Here is a 19,294-nt window from a genome sequence, read left to right as displayed (position 1 = left end):
ATTCCTTTCTAGCAAGCCTATTAATGTCCGATGGCCCATTGACTTGAAAAAATATTCTATACATATGAAATTGACAGTGGGCGGGGGTACCCGCTGGGCAGGGCTACCCGACTTTCCCCTATACCATAAACCTTTTTAACTTTAAAAAAGGTCCAAATAATCAGCTTTAAGAAAGAAAAATTTCCTACTCCTGTTGGATAGAAATCATGATCTTGATATTTTCCCTGCCAAGAGAGAATGTGAAATGCTGAACATACTTTAAATGAAATCCCAAAATTTTTTCCCTGTTAAGTGTTTCATCAAGAATATGTATGAGTTTTCTAGATTTTTTTAAAACCGCTTTCCTTATAAGGATTTGATAATGTTAATCCTTCAAAGAATCATACAAACACATGTTTTTTTAATACTAACTTTAACAAATATTTTTTTTAACACTTTTAAAATTGAATGTTAAAAATGAAATAAATGACTAGCCACAAATATTTACGTTGGAAATTATAAACTGTTTTATACTTCAAGAAATTCAAAAATTCTATTATTATATGTAAATGAAATTTCATTATTTTATAAAATATAATTTTACAAGGTACTAAATTTATTATTATATTTTCCCAGTTTTTTTTTTTTTTTTTTTTTTTTAGTAACTTATTAAAATTCAATGCAAACACATATTAAAGTCTTACACTAAGTATTTTTATACAAATTTAGTGATTCATTCTTACTTGATAAAATTAAATAATCCACTTAAAACTTTATACAAAAAAAAATTAGGGTACAGTAAAAAACAATTTGCAAAAAGAAACACTTTATAACTTACTTTTCCTCCATCTCTCTAACAATGTGTTGTCCATCAATTCCAGCTGGGATTTTTACTGTTGTGACAGATGGTAAACGATATACCTGATAAAAATTAATGAAAATTCTAGTTACTAGCTATAGTCCATTCCACCTTAAGTTGGCACTGCAGGGAAAGGTAGGATATGTAATACTCCGCTTTTGAAAAGTAGTTCTTCTCTATTTTGAAATTAATTGCAGCTTAAATGCGCGTTCAAATATAAATAAATTTTGTATAATAAGAAAAGTTTATCTTCAAGCATACATTCGAAGTTTTTCATGTTTAAATGTATTTAACTTATAAATAACTTCTCAGTAATGCGAATGTACAAAGAAGAAAGAGGTGTTTTAGTTTGGCGACGGATTAGTTTTCAAGGCCAAGGAGTTGGCGCGTTGGTTAAGTTTATACACTGGTCAGCCAGATTTGCTTTGTTTTTAATTAGTTATTAACTGTTAATTTGCTGTTTTTTACTGGTTAGTTATTGTTAGCTCGTTTTTTAAAGTTATTAATTTTTTTGACCATAATTTTAAATTGTGATTTCTTTTTTTTTCTTTTGATTTTTAAATTGACAAAATAAATGTATCAGATTGAGTTTATAAGTGTAGTCATTCATTAAAAAAAGTTTTTAAAAAATTCTATGTACTAATTGAAATTTTTTTTCACAATATTTCTTTATAGAAAATCTGATAATGCCAAAGATACTGTAAATATATTATGAGAAAAAAACTTAAATGTTTACTTTAATCTGTACTTTCAATCTCAAAAATCAAAAGATTTTTAAAAATGTAATTTGAAATGTGTTGGAATCTAACACATACCAAGAAAGAAAGTAATTTCGTTAGCTAAAATTAATTAATGCAGCAATTTATTTAAAACGAATTTTAAAACTTAGAAAAGAAATAATAAAAGTATGAATAATTTAAAACACTGCTTTTTTTTAAATCAATATATATGTAAAAAAATCAGTTGATTTAAATCAATGATTTTTTTAAAAAAATCATTTGATTTAAATCATTCAAATCGCGATTTAAATCAAGTTGATTTAAATCAACAAACCATGTTCATAAATGAAAAAAAAAAACTAATTTAAACCAGTATAGTAAAATTGTATTTGATTATTTAATTTTCTAAACATTAACCTCATTAAAAAAAATTTTCCCGTCAGAATGAATGAAAAAAAAATAGACAGGTGAATATTATTAAACTGATGACAGTTGAGCATATTTGCTGTGTAGCTAATTCAACATGTGATTTTAATATTTTTTTACGACAAAAGTAAAAATTGTTTTCGCTTTATTCAATCTCCTTAAAGATTCAAATTTTGTGTCTTTTGCGCCATGTGTAGCTCTGAAGTACAATTCGCTTTTTATAGGAACTTCAATAATGTGATGGCGGAAATTTAAGATTTTTAGTTTTGTTTAATTAAAGGGATTTTTAAATATTATCTTAAATACAAATTCCATAATATAAGTGTAAGTATAGGAATTGAAATAATTTCAAAAAAAGATACAAAATATGAATCATAATTTTTTTTTAACATCGGAGGGTCAATTTAAACCAGTCAATATTTTAATTATTAGTTTTGAAATACAAAGCCGAAAAAGCTGAGAAATTCTTTCTCTTATGTAGAAAATATTAAGATATTTCAGTATCTGACAAAATATTTCCAGGCTAATTCTACTATACTTAAATAACTAATTATACGGATTTATCTCTTAAGCCAACTTTCACCCGCAAAGATCCTGAAAAGCAAGGGAAGATTCTGATATTTTAAAATATGTATTTTCTTTTGAAAAAATGCGCCTAAGTAGAATTTCTCCTGATAAGACATTGTAGATTGAATTCAATTCAGGGCGAGTCCACAAAAAGTTTGCAGAAGGAACTGTCAACTGTTAAAATATTAAATGAATAACATGATAACCACCAGGACAGGTCAATGAGCTCCTGTTGAGTCTGAGAGGGTGGGATATGGCAGCTGCAAATATAGGGGGGAGGGGCGTACATGCAGTACGCGCTCCCTATGTGGATAATACCAAAAATTCAATTTTTGAGAATTATTTTTTTGGGTAAGTTCTTTTGTCTCTAAGAAGCAAATATATTTCATAAAAAATTTATTTTTATATTACAAAAAAGAACTTCTGAAAAAAAAATTTAATTCTTTATTCATATATATATATATNCCAGTTTACGCCTCTATATATATATATATTAAAAAAAGAAGAAAAAAAAAGAACAGTAAATATTAAAAAACATAGGTATGATATTTTTCATGATAAATGATTCCCTGCCTATGTTGACTTTTTCTTCCCCCACAAAACACCAATGTGGGATAAATTAATACAAAAGCTATGTGCTACAAAAAGTAAGCATCTAAAAATAAATATTTGAAACAACGTATTTATGCGCATCTATGCATTTCCTTTTTTTGCTTAAATTTCAGCAAAAAAAAAAAAAAAACTTTTCAAATATATTTTTTTTCTTCTATTGTTTACAAGTTAGTTTAGTTAAAAAAATCATAATAAGAAAATCTGCTTCTGAAATACTAATTAAGAAATTAGCTTACAACTAGTATCTTAAAATAATAATTATTAGAAATGCTCGAAAAAATCGTGTTCTTTTCTGTATTCTGTTCAAAATTTTAGTACGATTCTCGGTTTAAAAAAAAAAAAAAAAAAAAAAAAACATTGGCGTTTTGCTTTTTTAAACGCCAATACTGGCCACTTTCTCTCCTTTTTTTGCTACCTCATCCCTCAACCGACTTAAAGAGTAACCCAGTTTCCATGACAACGTCTGTAATCCGGTCTGCCTACCTTTCTCTCCAGTGCCAACTTAAGGTGAAATAAAATTGTTTATATAATTATGTTTTATAAAATATTTGTCCAATTATTTCACTTGAAAGCAAACAAAAAATATGTCTATCTTAGAATATTCTTTCAACTAAAATTTTAATCTATTAAATGCACATCACTGAGTAAAAACACATTTTTAAAACAGTTTTTTTTTTTTAACAAAAATTATCTACTAAGTTAAAACTATTTGACAGAATTGCGTGTTACTAAAATGCTAATGAATTCAATAAAACTTTTCTCAAATCTCGTTTTTCAACGCATGGTACATTTTTGTATATTCAATAAACCGTGTAAATAATTAACCAAGCTTAAAGTATTATATTTTTCAACCAGTAATGCACATCTTCCACAGATAAAAAGTGACCTATAAAGTATTTTGACATGGCCTCTAAACTGTCTTAAATATCAAAAATATGTTAAAAATAACAATAAAAATATGTTAAAAATAACAATATCTTAAATATGTTAAAAATAGCAAAAGTAAAAACAGGGTGAGTAGAGAGATTTTTCAACAAAAAATAAGCCCTTTTGAGTACTTTTTAAGCACTTAAAATATATTTTTAATCACTTTCCAAAAAAAAATCATAATTAGGATCTGTGCCGTAATAAAAATTATTTTTTCATATCATTTAAAGTTCTTAATTTATAAACATAAAATCAATAAAATTCAAAAAAAATTTCGAAAATTTCACATAATCATGATAAAATAACTAGTTTCTGATAAATATTGTAGAAAAAATTGTGAAAAACTTGAATTTTTTTGTAATTTAGAACGACAAACGATATGGCAAAGAAAAAATATATTTTAAAAAGATAGAAAATTAAGCACTTTTTACAAACCACGAATAAATAAAGCACCTTTAAGGGCTTTGAAAAATGTAAATAAGCACCTTTTAACACTTTTTAAAAATGCTACACAGCCTGAAAAAGTAACACAAAAGAATCTTTTTAACCATGCTCTGATACAGTAAGCAAAAATCCAAGGAAAATACAACAAGCCACTATTCAATTTGATTGTTACTCTTCTTGAAAGACTTAACTTTTTCTGTCCACCCCCTGCAACCTTTCTAATTTAACTTTCTAAAATATACTATCTTTCACTAACAACCTCTCTGGCAGGGACCATTTTTTTGTAAGATGCCTTTTGTCTAGCATAGGTGTGGGGTCGTTAGCTGGCGTTGTTGTTGCTCTGTGACAGTAAGCTAGTGATCTAGTTGAACTTTCCATAAAGAAATTAATTCAAATCAAAACTATCATATTAATCTCATATTGTATTAGTAACAATTTCTTCAGAAAAATAGTAAAATATAATTTTAAGCACAAATAAAAGTTTTTAATTTTCTGTTTTTAAACTCTTCTATATACCTATCAAATAGTTGCAATAATTTGCTTTGTAATCTTGTAAGTTTTAGATATTATCTGCGTTAACAGTAATATGTTAAGTGGTATGTCACTGCAGGATTTTAGAAATAATTTTCTTTTTTTGCTTAAACAATGCCTAGTACCTTAAAATAATACAATGTCCACAGCACTCGCACCTGTACCTGAAGGATTCGATTCTATTAAATATCTGAAACAGGATGCAAAATATCTACTTTATATAAGGAATGAGATGATATTTTCTCATTTTTGCACAGCATCAGGAATATACATAATTAAAAGAATTCGTTAAAGCCAATTTACATAAATTTATGAAGTTTAGTTTTCCCTTAGAAGTCATCATTAAACTAAAATTAAACTATTTTAATTCGAATTTAGAGCTGGTATGGTTTCAAATAAACAAATTAAAGTTTGCTGCTCTTCATAGATTCTATGTTAATCAGGGCCGTAACTACGCCGGGGCACCGCCCCGACGGTCAAGGGGGCCCCATATGACGAGACCACATCATGTTTTTTCAAAATACAGTACTCTAATTATATATATGTAGGAAAGAAATTGTGATGAAAATGTTCTTTTTTGTAATTACGTACCTACTATAACAAGGGAAGGGTAAAAAACGGTAAAACACCTTTTCGCGAATTATTTCCCTTTCTCAAAAGAACAAACATGCTTTGCAGAGAATGGGAAAGGTCACAGCTGCATGTAGTTGATTGTTAACACTTTCGGTATACTGCACTTCTGGTTTACTTAGTTGTTTCCTGTCAGACCCAGTGGCGTGCCAACCAGGGGGAGACAGAGGGGCCCCTCTAAAATTTAAGTGATGGGGCAAACGATGCGTTTCGCCCCTCCTGAAACTTAGACACTCTCAAAAATAAAGTAAAATCGGTCATTTGAATTTTTTTTTTTTCAATGTTGAAGGTATTTTTGAAATAAGAAAACTTTATATTCTTCTAACATTTATGTGCTTTGCCTCTTCTGATATTTAGTTATTCGCCAAGACGAAGTCCATTAAAATAGGTAAATTTAGAGAAGGAAAAAAAAAAGCTATTCTTTCTCAGCTTGGAAGTTATACATCAAGTAGGAAACTTTATTTTGTTATAAGCGATTAATGTGTTTTTTGACTTTTGGAAAAGTAAAGTAAAAGTGGAAAAAATATTTTACTTCCAATTTTCACTCTATTTTCTTCCGAAATAGTAAGGGGGCAAACATAGTGTTTCGCCCCTTTTGAAATTTCAAAGTGCTCAAAAATAATAGAAATTGGTAACTAAAAAAAATGTCATCTATGAATCTATTTTCCAAATAGAAAACTTTATTTTCTTCTGAAATAAAAGTGAGGGGGGGGGATTTGCTTCTCATCTTCTGAAATTTAGACATTAATAGAATAAAATCAAGTAGAGTAGGAAGTTTTAGAAGAAAAATATCGTTTTGTTTCATAACTTCGAGGCTATTTTCCAAATAGAGAGCTTCATTTTCCTCTTAAATTATAGTAAGGGGATAGAAAACTTTATTTTCATTTGAAGGGGGGCTAAAATGTGTTTTGTATCTTTTGAAATTTAGACATTTAAAATAATAAATAGTAAAAAAAAAATTTTTTTTTTCTTTTTTAAAAAAAAAAAAAACTTTGAAGCTATTTTCTAAAAAGAAAATTTTATTTTCCTCATAAATTAAAGAGAGGGGGCGACGAATGTACTTCACCTGTTCTGAAATTCAGACATTCGCAGGAATAAAGTCAGATGAAATTTATATTTAACTCTTATTTTCGACTTTAAAGCTATTTTCCAAATCGAAAACTTTATTTTCCTCTGAAATTTAATTGAGATGGAAGATAATGTGCGCCACCCCTTCTGAAAATTTGGCATACGCTACAATAAAATAAAATAGAATTGAGAATTTTAGAAAAAGAAACCACCTTTTTTCCAATTTACTAGCTATATTCCAAATTGAAGTAGAAATCCCCGCCACAAGAGAAATACTTCGGTTCTGTTTCAATTCTTTTCTACATATTACAACTTTCAATTTATTAAAAAATTTAAAATTATTATAAAATTTAAAACTAAAACACGAGAAGAGAAGAGGAGAACATCATAAAAAAGCATAACAAGTGTTTAGAAAACTAAAATAAGTACCACTGTTTTGCATCCTGAAAAATGCATCCAACACTGAGACGATTTAAAAGCATCTGTTGGTGGCTGTGGGTGGTATGAAGTGTTAAAACCTTCATACCACCCACAGAGTTGACCCACAGTTATCTGACTCCTCAAAAAATAGCCATCTCCTTTTACACCTTGGGAAAATGATATTTTGCTTCTTTAAATTGCCTTATAATATTTATGACCCTGGACTCATTTGTGCTTTTATAAAATGTCAGATATTTACAGTACCTCCATGTCCTTTTAGTTGTCTTAAACTAGCAATTATCTAGATCAGAGGTCGCCAAAGTGGTCTATATAGACCCCCAGGGGTCTATTTAACAAAAGCGGGGGTCGATCTGAGACAGGGAGGCGAATGGGGGTCGATCCGAATCGGAAAAGTCGGGAAAAAAAACAGTTCTCAATACGCAAATCACACATACCTAATTAAGTATATAAAATTTGTGATTTTTTTTTTATAATTGACTCAATATCAGTTTCTTTATAAGACATAAATTTATAAGAGTATATTTATTGGGGTGAAACAAGTATTTACGTACCACCGCGCAGTGGCACGAACTCAGCGCAGTTTATAAGTCATATGCTTATGTGCGCTTGTCCAAATGTCACGTGTGACTAGCATTGACGTTACAAATGTAAATATCATACGCAGTTTCAGCTATCTTTGCAAACTGTGTTGAATATTTGCAGTGTCGTTATTAAAACTTTTATGGTTTTGGATAATTAGTTATTGTTTCGATAAAACCATTAGTTTAGTTTATATATCAATTTTAATTATCAATGCACAAAGAGAAGGTAAGCATTAATAATACGGATTAGTACAGTCCACGACAAAACTATAGCCCACTTTGTATTTTTTTACAAAAATTACAAAATTGACCAATTTTGACGAAAATTAAAATTGACCAATTTTAAACGCAATATAGCGAACCTTGCAAAAAAAGAAAAAGAAAAAAAAACACCAGGCACACCCATCTCATTGATCAAGAAGCATTAAATCTTTAGTTACTTTACTTATTATATCTACTTATGCATAATTACTTTTAATTTAATAATAAGGTATTTAAATTTCAATATTAATGTATTTTTCATAAAACTATTGTTACACAATGTACTATTACTTTAATAAATGTTTAAAATCATGAAATAAATGTACAAACACAGTATCTAATAGAGTTTTATTTTAACTAACAGAAAATTACTTTTGTGGGGGTCGATAGAGATTTCGAAAAATTATATAGGGGTCGATGATCAAAAAAGTTTGGCGACCCTTGATCTAGATGTTCTAGGAAAACAGATGTAAGCTTTTAAGGGATCCAAGGGGATGACTCTTGTTGACATTTACTTAGGTCATTTTGTCAAGAGATTTTTTCTGCGGCAAACGTAAAACGTTCCAGCTAAATTCCAGTTTTTAGCTCATTTAATTGCGTCATTTAAATTAACCATTTTTAATTCAGATATAAATTTTCTGTTAGCTTTTATTTTATTCAATTTTTGAAATTAAAATTTAACTTTAATTAAAAGTTATTGAAATTATTTGCAACTTCCTTTTTTTCAAACATAAATCGTGATATCAATAATTCCCATTCTTAATAAAACTTTTCTTTGGAAAACAAGAAAACCAAATGTAAATTTATTTATAAGGAGGTAAGTAAATTTTTGCATTAACTCATTTAATACATTTAAATTTTATATTTATATACGGTTCGAATTCTTTTATAAGAATGGTAAAATAAAAATTGCTTTCTTTTATGTTCGTATTTAAAATTTAATTTGTATAGTAAATACTTTAATTGGTAATTTTACTGTTTATTGTGTGCATGGATTGTGTTCCTTTTTTATATTTTTCAAATTATTAAGACCTTTAAATTTTTTAGATTGGAACTTCGAATTTTCAGGGTTTTCAACAACTTTGTTTTCATTAAAAAATGAAATGCAATCTTTATTTTATATTAAAAAAAATCCTATTTTATTTAATAAAAGAACGCATTTAATTTAATAAAAAAGCTATGACCATCAGCTTAGAAATCCGTAGCAATTAAAATTCATTGCCATGACAAACCATTAAAAATAATTTTTTTTTTAATTAGCAAATATGCTTCGACTTTTTCTCGTTTTTCTTTCATAAAAAAAACTATTACTCTTTCTCATAATTTTGTCACATATGATTACATGGCGTCATGAATACATAGGCCAAATATTCAAGAACGATTTTCTAGGGACCTGTCCATATTGGAGTAAGGCAACTTTGTTTTTGTTAATTGATTTATATAGAGAAAAAATTTCTGAATATTTTTTCAATTAGGACTTTTTGAAATGTAGATATATGTGCTGATAAGAAAATAGAAAAAAAAAAGTCTATAGTTTCCTTCAGTTTCCATAACGCGATCAAAAACTTTCAGATTTGAAACAAAAAATGATTTTCATTTTTATTATGGTTTTGTCTTGAAAGACCATCCTAACGATATAGTAACCGGATTCAACAGATTTATAAAATAGTATTTTATGATTAGCATAATATTTAGTAGACAACATGACAGGGGGACAGGAATAGACAACGTAGCTATTTTTCCCCTTGTCATATTTCCTCGGTGAGATGTCGTAAATTGGTAACATTTACGTACAGAGAACCAAGAAAGTACCACCCTGAATAACTTTTTATTTAATGATGGAATCTTCACGTTCTAGGACTCCATCTTAATAATGAGGGTGTGACATCAAATATGCAACTTAATTTGTGCTCGATATTTTATTTTAAGTTACCCAATCAGACGCAAAAACATACTTTCTCTGAATAAACATACCTTTTTTTCAACAGATTCGATTTTCTAACCACCGTAATATAGGAGGTAGCTGTAATCTGGGAAATATGGTCCCAATAGTTGGGTCGGGTGAGCTATCCGAAGTTTGAACCCCCAAATGTTAATTTTATTTTTTTGTATTTCACTACAGATGGAGAGCTTTTTAAGGGAATTGAAAAAATTTTGCACACGATTATAAAATTCTGTTATCTAAAGATAATTCCATGCAAAAAATAACTTTTAGTAAATATTTATTATTTTTTTATTTAATAATAGTCTGATGTTGATCATTTACGTCGCACTAGTGCTACACAATAGGCTATTGGCGACGGTCTGGGAAACATCCCTCGAGTTTTGATCCTCTGTGATGTCACCCCCTCTTCGGTAGCCAGGCGACCTGCACGCGAAGTCGAGCACTTTATCGTAGAACAGTTTAACGAGGACCAATACTGCACACCCTCGGTCCTTACGCACACTGATCCAAGTGGTCACACACCCGCACACTGGCCACAGCCAGTGATGCTTGACTTCGGTGGTCTGCTAGGAACCGGGTCTTAACGATCAGTCCCCTTTGGGACAATAATACTCTGAAAACTTTTGAATCGTAAAGCATATAGTTTTTTTTTTGTATCATTTTAAAGTATCTAATTCCACATGGAAAATACAAATTTGAGCGAAATTGGTTGAATAGTGTATTAGTTCCTGTGAAATCGAGTTTTATAAGTATGACTTTTTTTAAATTTAATTTCTCAGGATTAATCGATTTCGCTGAAAGTTTGTATTTTGCCATGTAGAAAACTTACGATGTATTGTAATCCAATTTATATGCGAACAAATAACTTGTTTTCATAAATATATTCGCTAACATAATACAAAAATAGCTAAAATGACGATTAGAGATGGAGTACTGAAAGTTTTTGAAAGGGCCCCCGACCCCCCAAAAAAACTTTTTTGCCCCTGGGCCCCGAGGGGTGAAGTTACGGCACTGATGTTAATGCTAATTATAGTAAAAGAAAATCTAGGCACATTTTTGAAATTTAGACAAAGAAATAACAATGAAAGGATTTCTTCATTTTGCACAAAAGAAATCCCCTTCTCTCACAAGCAACTGCACCCAACCAAATTCTTAATTACAGTTCTCTTCTTCATTTGGGCTAACTAGTATGTTTACAAACCAGGTAACACTATGTTGGCAAGAAAAATAGATGAGTATTCCACTTTATTAACTATTTTTTTAGCTATTAAATTCTGCATAATTCTTAACAGTTCATTGTGTGAAAAAACTTCAAAGGTTTTCATTTTTCAAAGTTGTATTTTTTTAAAGTCTTCTGGACATAGACGAAGAATAAAATAAATTTTTGAGGGAGACACATTTGTTTTGTTTTTTCTCATTCATTTTTTAGAATATATATATTAAAATTAAAACTCTAAATACACAGAAAAAACTATAAAAATATCGTTAATTTCAATAGTAATTTTCTGTACATAACAGGAGTTAATTACTATTATATTGGTAATAATTAATTTCTTTTATGGAGCATGACTGATTCTGTAATGTAATCGGGCCACATTGTGAAACCATGGCGTCTGAATTTAAATGTTTTATTTTCATAAAATTAAAAAAAGAAAAAAAAGTCATGGTAAAATATTTTGATCTATAACCACTTCCTGTCAAGGTTAAGATTGATGTACAATTCTATTTCAAGTATGCTAAAATGAAAATTAAATTTTTTTCCAGTTATTAAGTATATTTTTAAACAATCAATAAATTTTTTTCAATTCACCGGTTTTATAGACTTTTATTCCTAGTAATTTTTAATATTTACTTTTTATAGAAATTATGTTTCATTTTAATTTTGAAACATTAACTGCGATTGAAAAATAGTACAAAATCTAGAATCCTAATTGTCATAAAATAAAATTAATCTACGTTTGCAATTAGTGATATGATCACTTTACTCACAGTGCCAAAAATGTTTTTACAGATTTTGATGGTTCTTAACTATTGCTGGGTAGATTTTGAGAAAATCAGATCCATCATAATGTACTTTATTTATAATTTAACAATGTAATTTCTTGATACCATATTGCCTTAAAGTCTAAAAGAATAAAATTTTCCCTATGTGCCACTTTTTTATATTTTTGAGAATTTAGTGCAATCCATTCCTCTAAATCCGGTGCTAGGTTTTAGAAGAAAAAAAATTTATAATAAAATAGTTTAGAACACATTTTATTGAAACACGCAGAAAATTTGTACGTTAGATTTGAAATTCATCCGTAATCAAAAAAGAATAGTTTATATGAAATGGTACTTATTGATTAAAAATTATAAGAATATTAAGCAGCAGTACTCATCAATTTATACTTAGAACAAATCAGAATATAAATTTAGAGTTTCAACCAACCTGGTAGTTGCTTCTTAATGCTATAAGACAAAAATAACTTTTAAACATACTGAAAACCTTTGACAGTTACAAAAAGTAAATGGTATGTTTAAGAATTATTATGCTATGTTAATAGAAAATAATTGTAATTTAAAATTTTTTATTGAGGATAAATTAAACTACTGTAAAATACTGATAGAACGCCCCAACTGGAGAAAGCACTCCCTGTAGTTTCACATAAATACAGATTGCTAATCAGTACCAAAAAACTGCCCCTTCTTTACAACGCAATTTAGAAAAGTTCTTATTTTAAGAATAAATTCATAAAATTTCTAAAAAATAGTTATCCTGGTGTTTAGGGTAGAAGATTAGTGTTAGACTGTAAATGAACAATGAGTGGGGGGAAAAGGTAGATAATCAATCACAGTCACTGAATTGAAGATTGCTAACAAAAGTGCAGTTGTTTGTTAAGTGTGGTGGGAAGAGAAGGGGAAGCAATCCTTTTCTTCCTCCCCTCTCTTCCTCAGCTAGGAAGAAAGGCATGTTCAACATTTCCTCCAAGCTGCCTGTAGGTCAAGGTCCAATGGTATGTACACTCACTGGTAAGAATGGGGAAATTTTAAGGGGTGGTGAGAGAGTTGAATGTGACATTTCAATTGAATTGAATGGAAGAGATAAGAAGTAAGAGGAAATTAACCTTTCTTAGAATTGTTCTACAGGGGTAAGAAAATTCTGAATATTTTGGAGATGGAGACTGAACATTCATTGCTTGTTCACAGAGATTAAAATATCTTTCTTTTATGAAATATTTTGTCATATATTTCTTAAAAATTTTTTCACCTATTTGCATGTGCAGCAATCACGCTGAAATTTGAAAATAAAGGACTGCTGCAAAGGTATGTTTTTAATGATTAAAGTTCAAATTTACTTTATTTTGCAATGATTATTTTTACTGTATATTTTGTGATTCAAGCTAAATAATGCTCAATCAAATATAGTTGATTTTTTTTTAAAACGATGCTTTGCATTTTCTTCAGAGCCGATTATTCACCCCCCCCCCCCCNTATCAACCCCCCCCCCATCGACACCACAGCGACTTCCTTCAAAAGTAAGGGGGGGGGGCTTTATTGGTATTTTATGGAAAATAACTAGCAATCACTATTATAAACTAATGCTGAAATCATTAAGTAATAATCAAAATAATTTTTTTAAAAATCATAATATGGTTTTTAAGAAACCACTTACATAAAAATGCTAAACATAGAATTATTTCATTTAATTATTGATAAATTATCTAAAGTTATAAAACTTTTATGTTAAGAATAATTTTTTGGTGTTTTAAAAAAAGAAATAAAATAAAAAAGATTCTTAAGTTTTGAAAAACTTTTGAGGGGGCATTGTGACTCCCTTCCGACATTACACCTATGCTGCTAGATACCATCTTCATAGATTGACTTCAATTTTAAACTATATATTTAAAATTATATTCTTGTTTGTATGTTAGATTTTTTGTTTGCATTATATTCTTTGTTGAAATATGTTAGATTGGTTTGTTTTTATTGCATAGTCTTTATGTCTCAAATAATTTTCAACAGTTTTTTTTTTTATTGAGAGTTTTGAATTTTTTTAAACAAACATGAGATTATTCCAAAAATTGGTCTATAACAATTCTGAAGCTTTTCTCATACATATTTCAAAAAAAATTTTATCTTTCAAAAATTCGTTTTAACGATTCAAAAATTAGGTTTAGTTATGAGTCATTCTCACAAAAAGGTGATTTTTTAAGTCCCTTAGTAATAAATACTAGGAAATATAGCAGATTTCTTAATATTTTTCTTCATCATTTTTCGTAAAGTTCTAACAAATCATATGCGTTTCTGCTAAATGTATTTAATATTTCATTCTTATTTTTTAATAAACATAACTTCAAAATCCCCTCCGTGGACGTCCCTAAGTCTGTGACAAAAATTTTTTTAATGACTGTTAAACAATTTAAATGATTTTTGTAGTTTTACCTAGTTAAATGCTTATAGTAACTTTTTATTTAATATTTTTTTTTTTAATTTATTTTTATAAAACAAATGACTAGTAAACTTTGTCCATCGAAAATTAAATCTCCCTCCATGGACAATTAATATAGTTCGGTAAATATGCAATAAAGGGCAACATATGCGAAATCCCTATAAGACAGCTGCTGGGAAAGGTAACCATTCCATTTTCTAATGTTAACTATCAGTTGTTTTTGTTCTCTTTTGGTGTCAGTTTTGGATTGTTGTGTTCAACTGGGGTTTGGCAAAGTTCTCGCCGTATGCTCCGTGGACATCATAAAGAAGGTAAGAGAAAATTATTTTATTTCTGATACAAGAATTTTAGATTGCGAAAATAGTATATTTAATAAAAAGAACTGCCCCCTTTTTGTAACCTTAAAATTAAAAATCAGTAAAATTCAAGAACTAGTTTTTGTCTCCTCCGTGGACATAACAAGTCCGCGGAGGAGAAGACACAGTCAATGGAAGAGACAATGTGTTAGATAACCATAATACAATTTTAATAATTAAAAAACTATTTTCTTTTAATTGATATGTTTTAAAATGGAACAAATGTGTTAATTTGTTTGTATTTTTAAAGAAAATCAATTAAGTTTAATTTTTTCTTATCGGAGAAGTAAATATTGGCAATTCTTCTAAATAATTTCTGCGATGTTTAAAATTTTTTTTCTCTTCAAATTTTAGGAAAAAAATGGCAAAACCAAAATGTAAAAAAAGAAAGCAATCAAATGTTCAAATGCAAAAGAGAAGGGAACAGAAAAAATTTAGTATGAGACAAGCTAGACAGAAATGAAAAGAAAACCCTATATTGTTTGAAGAAAGTAAAAAAAAAAGAGCAAGAAGCTTTAAAATCTGTATCAGAAAAAGATTTAACAGAAAAATCGTGATTAATGTACTTAAATTTCTGGAAATTGATACAGCAAGCCGTTTGTGCCCAGGGAAAAAAGAAACAATAACAAGAAGAAAAGAGAAAAAACAAAAATGTTATTTGGATGACAGTATGTTTACTTTCCTTGCATAAAATGTTCATAAAGGAGTACCCTCAACACTCAAATTTCATGAGGAGTCTGAATTTTTATTTCAATAGTGTTTACATTTTAATTTATTAATATTCAGTAAGAGTTACTTAAAAAATCGTACACCTAGGTAAAAAATGGATGTTTCCTTTCATAGCAGCATGATTAATCGGAAGTAGCTCTATCTCTAATAATGAAATATTTTATTATTTGCTTATTAATGTTAAACTCATATCAGTTGTACCCAATAATTAATGAATTATAGTCTTCATTGACATTTTATATTTCATAACATAAAATGTCTCCTCCGTTGACTATTACATCTCCTCCGTGGACAAGGCAGAATTTAAAATATTTTAAATCTTGTAAAAAATAAAATAGAAATCTTGACCATTATTATAAGGACATATAACAAAAATAAATAAAGGCATTTATGTAATTTTTATCACTTTTTTAATTACTTTAATTTAAGAAAATTTTTTAGTCTATTTATACCTTTTCAGTGAGAATAACCCTTACACAATAAAAGACCTTTTTCGGAATTCTTATTTAAAGTCTGTTGTTGAGAAAGAACATTATTAAAGTATACTTATTTTTTCCACAGCCAAAGTTTAAAGATCTACTAAAAACTTATGGTAATCAAAAATTTAAGCAATGTACTATTCTTAGTTACATTTGATAATGTTTATCATTACAGCCTTTAAATGGATATCTCATTGCATTCTCTTTTCCTTAATTTAGCTCCAAACAACATTTCTTCAGAATAAAATATATCAGGGGTGCTACTCGCAAAATATCAAATTGTCTCACCAGAAATTGCATTTCGTCTCAGTTAAAATCTCTATTTGGCTCAGTTTGTCTCAGCTAAAATTATTTTTTGACTAAAGCTAAATTTTTTGACTAAAATCTCAGCTAAAATGACTATTAATCAGTTTGATAACAATATAAAGTTAATTTTCAGGATCCATAAAACCATTAATAGCATACTAGGAGTACTACAATTATACATACACTCACTATTGCTAGGATTTTAAAAAACCTGCATATGATTGATTGTAAGAGTCCACAAAATTGTTTTGTAGACTGTTGTTTTCATATGTATATTGCATTTATCATTTATGCCAATGAATAGTATCTGTTCCAGAATTTTACAAAGTAAATTTTAACTTTCTTATTTTTTAAAATATAATGGTGTAACCTTTCTAAAAAGAAATATCTATTTAGTTTTGGCAATTCAAAAGGGAAAATACCCATTTTATTTTGAGCTCAAATTTTATCTCAAAATATATAACTATTCAGTTACAATGGAAGGTTTACAGATTTCAATAATTAAAAGAAAAATTCAGTAATTAAATAATTAGAGTTTAAGAAAATGTAAATAACACAAAAAAAAACCACTCTTTGATAGAATTCAGGAGGTGCAGTGAAATTTTGAAATATTTTAGGTAGGAATTTTTCAAGAAAATTTTAGGGAGCACTTAATAGCCAAAAATTAGCATACATACTTTCTTATATCAAAACAGAAATAGATGAAAACTATTATAAACAATTTAAAAAGACACATATAAATATACTTTTCTTTCTAAAATGACTTGCATCCTTTATTAAGTATAAGAGTAAACTTTTTAGTTAATTGGCATTGACTAGTAGATTGTATTTTCTTGCATTCACAAAATCAGTTAGTTGGCTATGTTCTTTTAATTTATATAGCTAAATATACAATCATAAAATGTAATTATGAATGCACTTAGTAATTGTTTAAATGCAACAACTGTAGAAAAATATATCACATCTTTACTGTAACTAATTCAAGAAAAAACTGAATTCTACTTCTTTCTAGAATCGTGATACTGGATTTTAAAATAGCGTGAATATGAATCACGATATTGGATTTTAAAATCGCGTGAATATGAATCACTATTTTGGATTTTAAAATCACGTGAATATGAATCGTGCGGTTGGATTTTAAACTCGCGTGAATATGAATCACGATTTTGAATTTTAAAATCACGTGAATAAGAATCACGCTGTTGGATTTTAAAAATGCGAGAATACAAATAGCGATATTGAATTTTTAAATCGCTTAAATAAGAATCACGATGCATAATTTTTAGATCACGTGAATACGAATCGCAATGAGTAATTTTTAAATAGCGTACAAATACGAAAAACGAGATCTGATATTATAACTGCGTGATAACGAATCGCAATAATGTATTTAAAAATGCGTGAATACGAATCGCGACGTTGGATTTAAACTCACGAGAATACAGATCGCGATATTGAATTTTTAAATTGAGTGAATAGGAATTGCTAGTACGATTTTAAAATAGCGTAAAAAAATCGCAACACATAAGTTTTAAATCAGTTAAATACGAAAATCGATGATTGATATTAAAATCGTCTGATTAAAAATCGCGATTTTAGCATATTCCAGCGCAGTTCCTAATATTTAAAATTCCGAAAATCAGCTAAACAAAAAAAAATCAAATATCGGCGGTCGAAACGAAACGCTTGGACTCCTTTCCCAGGGCTAAAGAGAATAGAAGGGCTGGTTCACTCCTTTGAGGTATCTCTCGCCGCGCCGATCCTGCGACNTTAAATACTCTAAGAGCGGAGTGAACTAGCCCTTGTATTCTCTTTAGCCCTGCTCCTTTCCACTCTATAGCGGAAGTCGCAGTAATCCGACTATCGTTCCGGCGGCTTGGGTTTCTCTAATTGGACTCCCTGAAAATTTTAGTTTTTGGAACATGATCGGAAATTTTAAAAATTGGGAGAAAAAAGCGGTACAGTTTCCTAAGAAAAAAAAGCAAGATAATAACCAATAGTATAAGGGAAGAATACCCTCTTTTTTTACAAGATCACGTGAATACGATACTGATTGCTACTGCTGTACATAATCCAATTGAAGACACGAAACGCATATTCTATATGCATTCCAATAGCTGATTTACCAAACGGAATTTCTGACATTTAAATGACGTATTTAGGAGGCGTGAACGGCAAAATGCTCTCCAATGACTCACGGCGATGCGGATTAATATTTGAAACTGAATTCAGGTTTGTCAAATTTTGGACGTTTTGTCTCAGAATGGTGCAGCTTTGGCAGAAACTGAGCTGAATGTTGCAAAATGGCGCAGTTATGGCGTTTTGTCTCAGTTTGTCGCAAATGGCGCAGGCGTAGCACCCCTGATATATTCTAGAAAAGGATTTAAATGGAATATTAAATTAATTAAGAGCTTTATATTTTTATAGCTATGGCAGAATTAATTTTAAATTAGCAATGTAAATACAAAAAATGCACGAAATGACATATCAGATAAAATTCTCTTAAAAACAGAAAGTTTTAGTTTATGTTTGGTTGCAAACTTTAAAAATGATTAATACTAATTATTTACCAAAAGCTAATTATTATTAAAAAACAAATAATTTGTGTATATGAAAAACAGAAAAATACCTCATCTCTTATGAATAAAACCAACCCCATTTCTTCCAAAGTATTATACAGATATTGAGCACATAATTTATGTCTCTCCCAGCAGTTTACTAAAGTTTCTTTTGCAAGAATAGATAAAGATTCTCTTAAACCATAAATTACACTCATGCAAGCAGTATGGTGATATCTAAAACAAAACATATGTTTTTATTAGTTACATAAATAAGCATTGAAAAAATGAGCAAAAGCATCAATAACTAATTAAATGAGAAATTAATGATTATCAAGAGATTAATATAGAGCTCTAGATTACCAATTACCAGTCGCCAAATGGGCAACCATTACACAGAAAATGGTTATCAAAATATTAAAACCTAGTCATAAAGTCAAAAGT

At 28.7% G+C, this 19,294-nt stretch overlaps 1 protein-coding gene and 2 long non-coding RNA genes across 3 annotated transcripts in view; 2 read left to right on the top strand and 1 right to left on the bottom strand.

Annotated features, from left to right (window-relative positions):
* LOC107440039 (alanine--glyoxylate aminotransferase) overlaps window positions 1–19,280 on the bottom strand; it is a 22,925-nt gene extending 3,645 nt beyond the window's left edge. Inside the window, exons 1-2 of the mRNA XM_016052820.4 lie at window positions 18,922–19,280; window positions 818–900 (exon numbers count right to left, since the gene is read on the bottom strand). Of these exons, the coding sequence (XP_015908306.3) occupies window positions 818–900; window positions 18,922–19,101 (263 nt within the window). The 5' untranslated portion in view covers window positions 19,102–19,280. The remainder of the gene's footprint in view (window positions 1–817; window positions 901–18,921) is intronic.
* On the top strand, window positions 12,552–13,297 carry LOC122272276 (uncharacterized). Its single transcript, XR_006226900.2, has 2 exons — window positions 12,552–13,121; window positions 13,257–13,297. It is a non-coding gene; the product is annotated as an uncharacterized lncRNA (long non-coding RNA).
* LOC139427237 (uncharacterized) lies at window positions 14,188–15,502 on the top strand. The gene is made up of 2 exons (XR_011638378.1): window positions 14,188–14,733; window positions 15,133–15,502. It is a non-coding gene; the product is annotated as an uncharacterized lncRNA (long non-coding RNA).
* Window positions 19,281–19,294: the final 14 nt, after the last annotated feature.

The sequence above is a fragment of the Parasteatoda tepidariorum genome, chromosome X2 (genome assembly GCF_043381705.1).
Source record: "Parasteatoda tepidariorum isolate YZ-2023 chromosome X2, CAS_Ptep_4.0, whole genome shotgun sequence".
In the NCBI taxonomy this organism is placed as follows: domain Eukaryota; kingdom Metazoa; phylum Arthropoda; class Arachnida; order Araneae; family Theridiidae; genus Parasteatoda; species Parasteatoda tepidariorum.
This window is presented reverse-complemented; position numbering and strand designations above follow the sequence as displayed.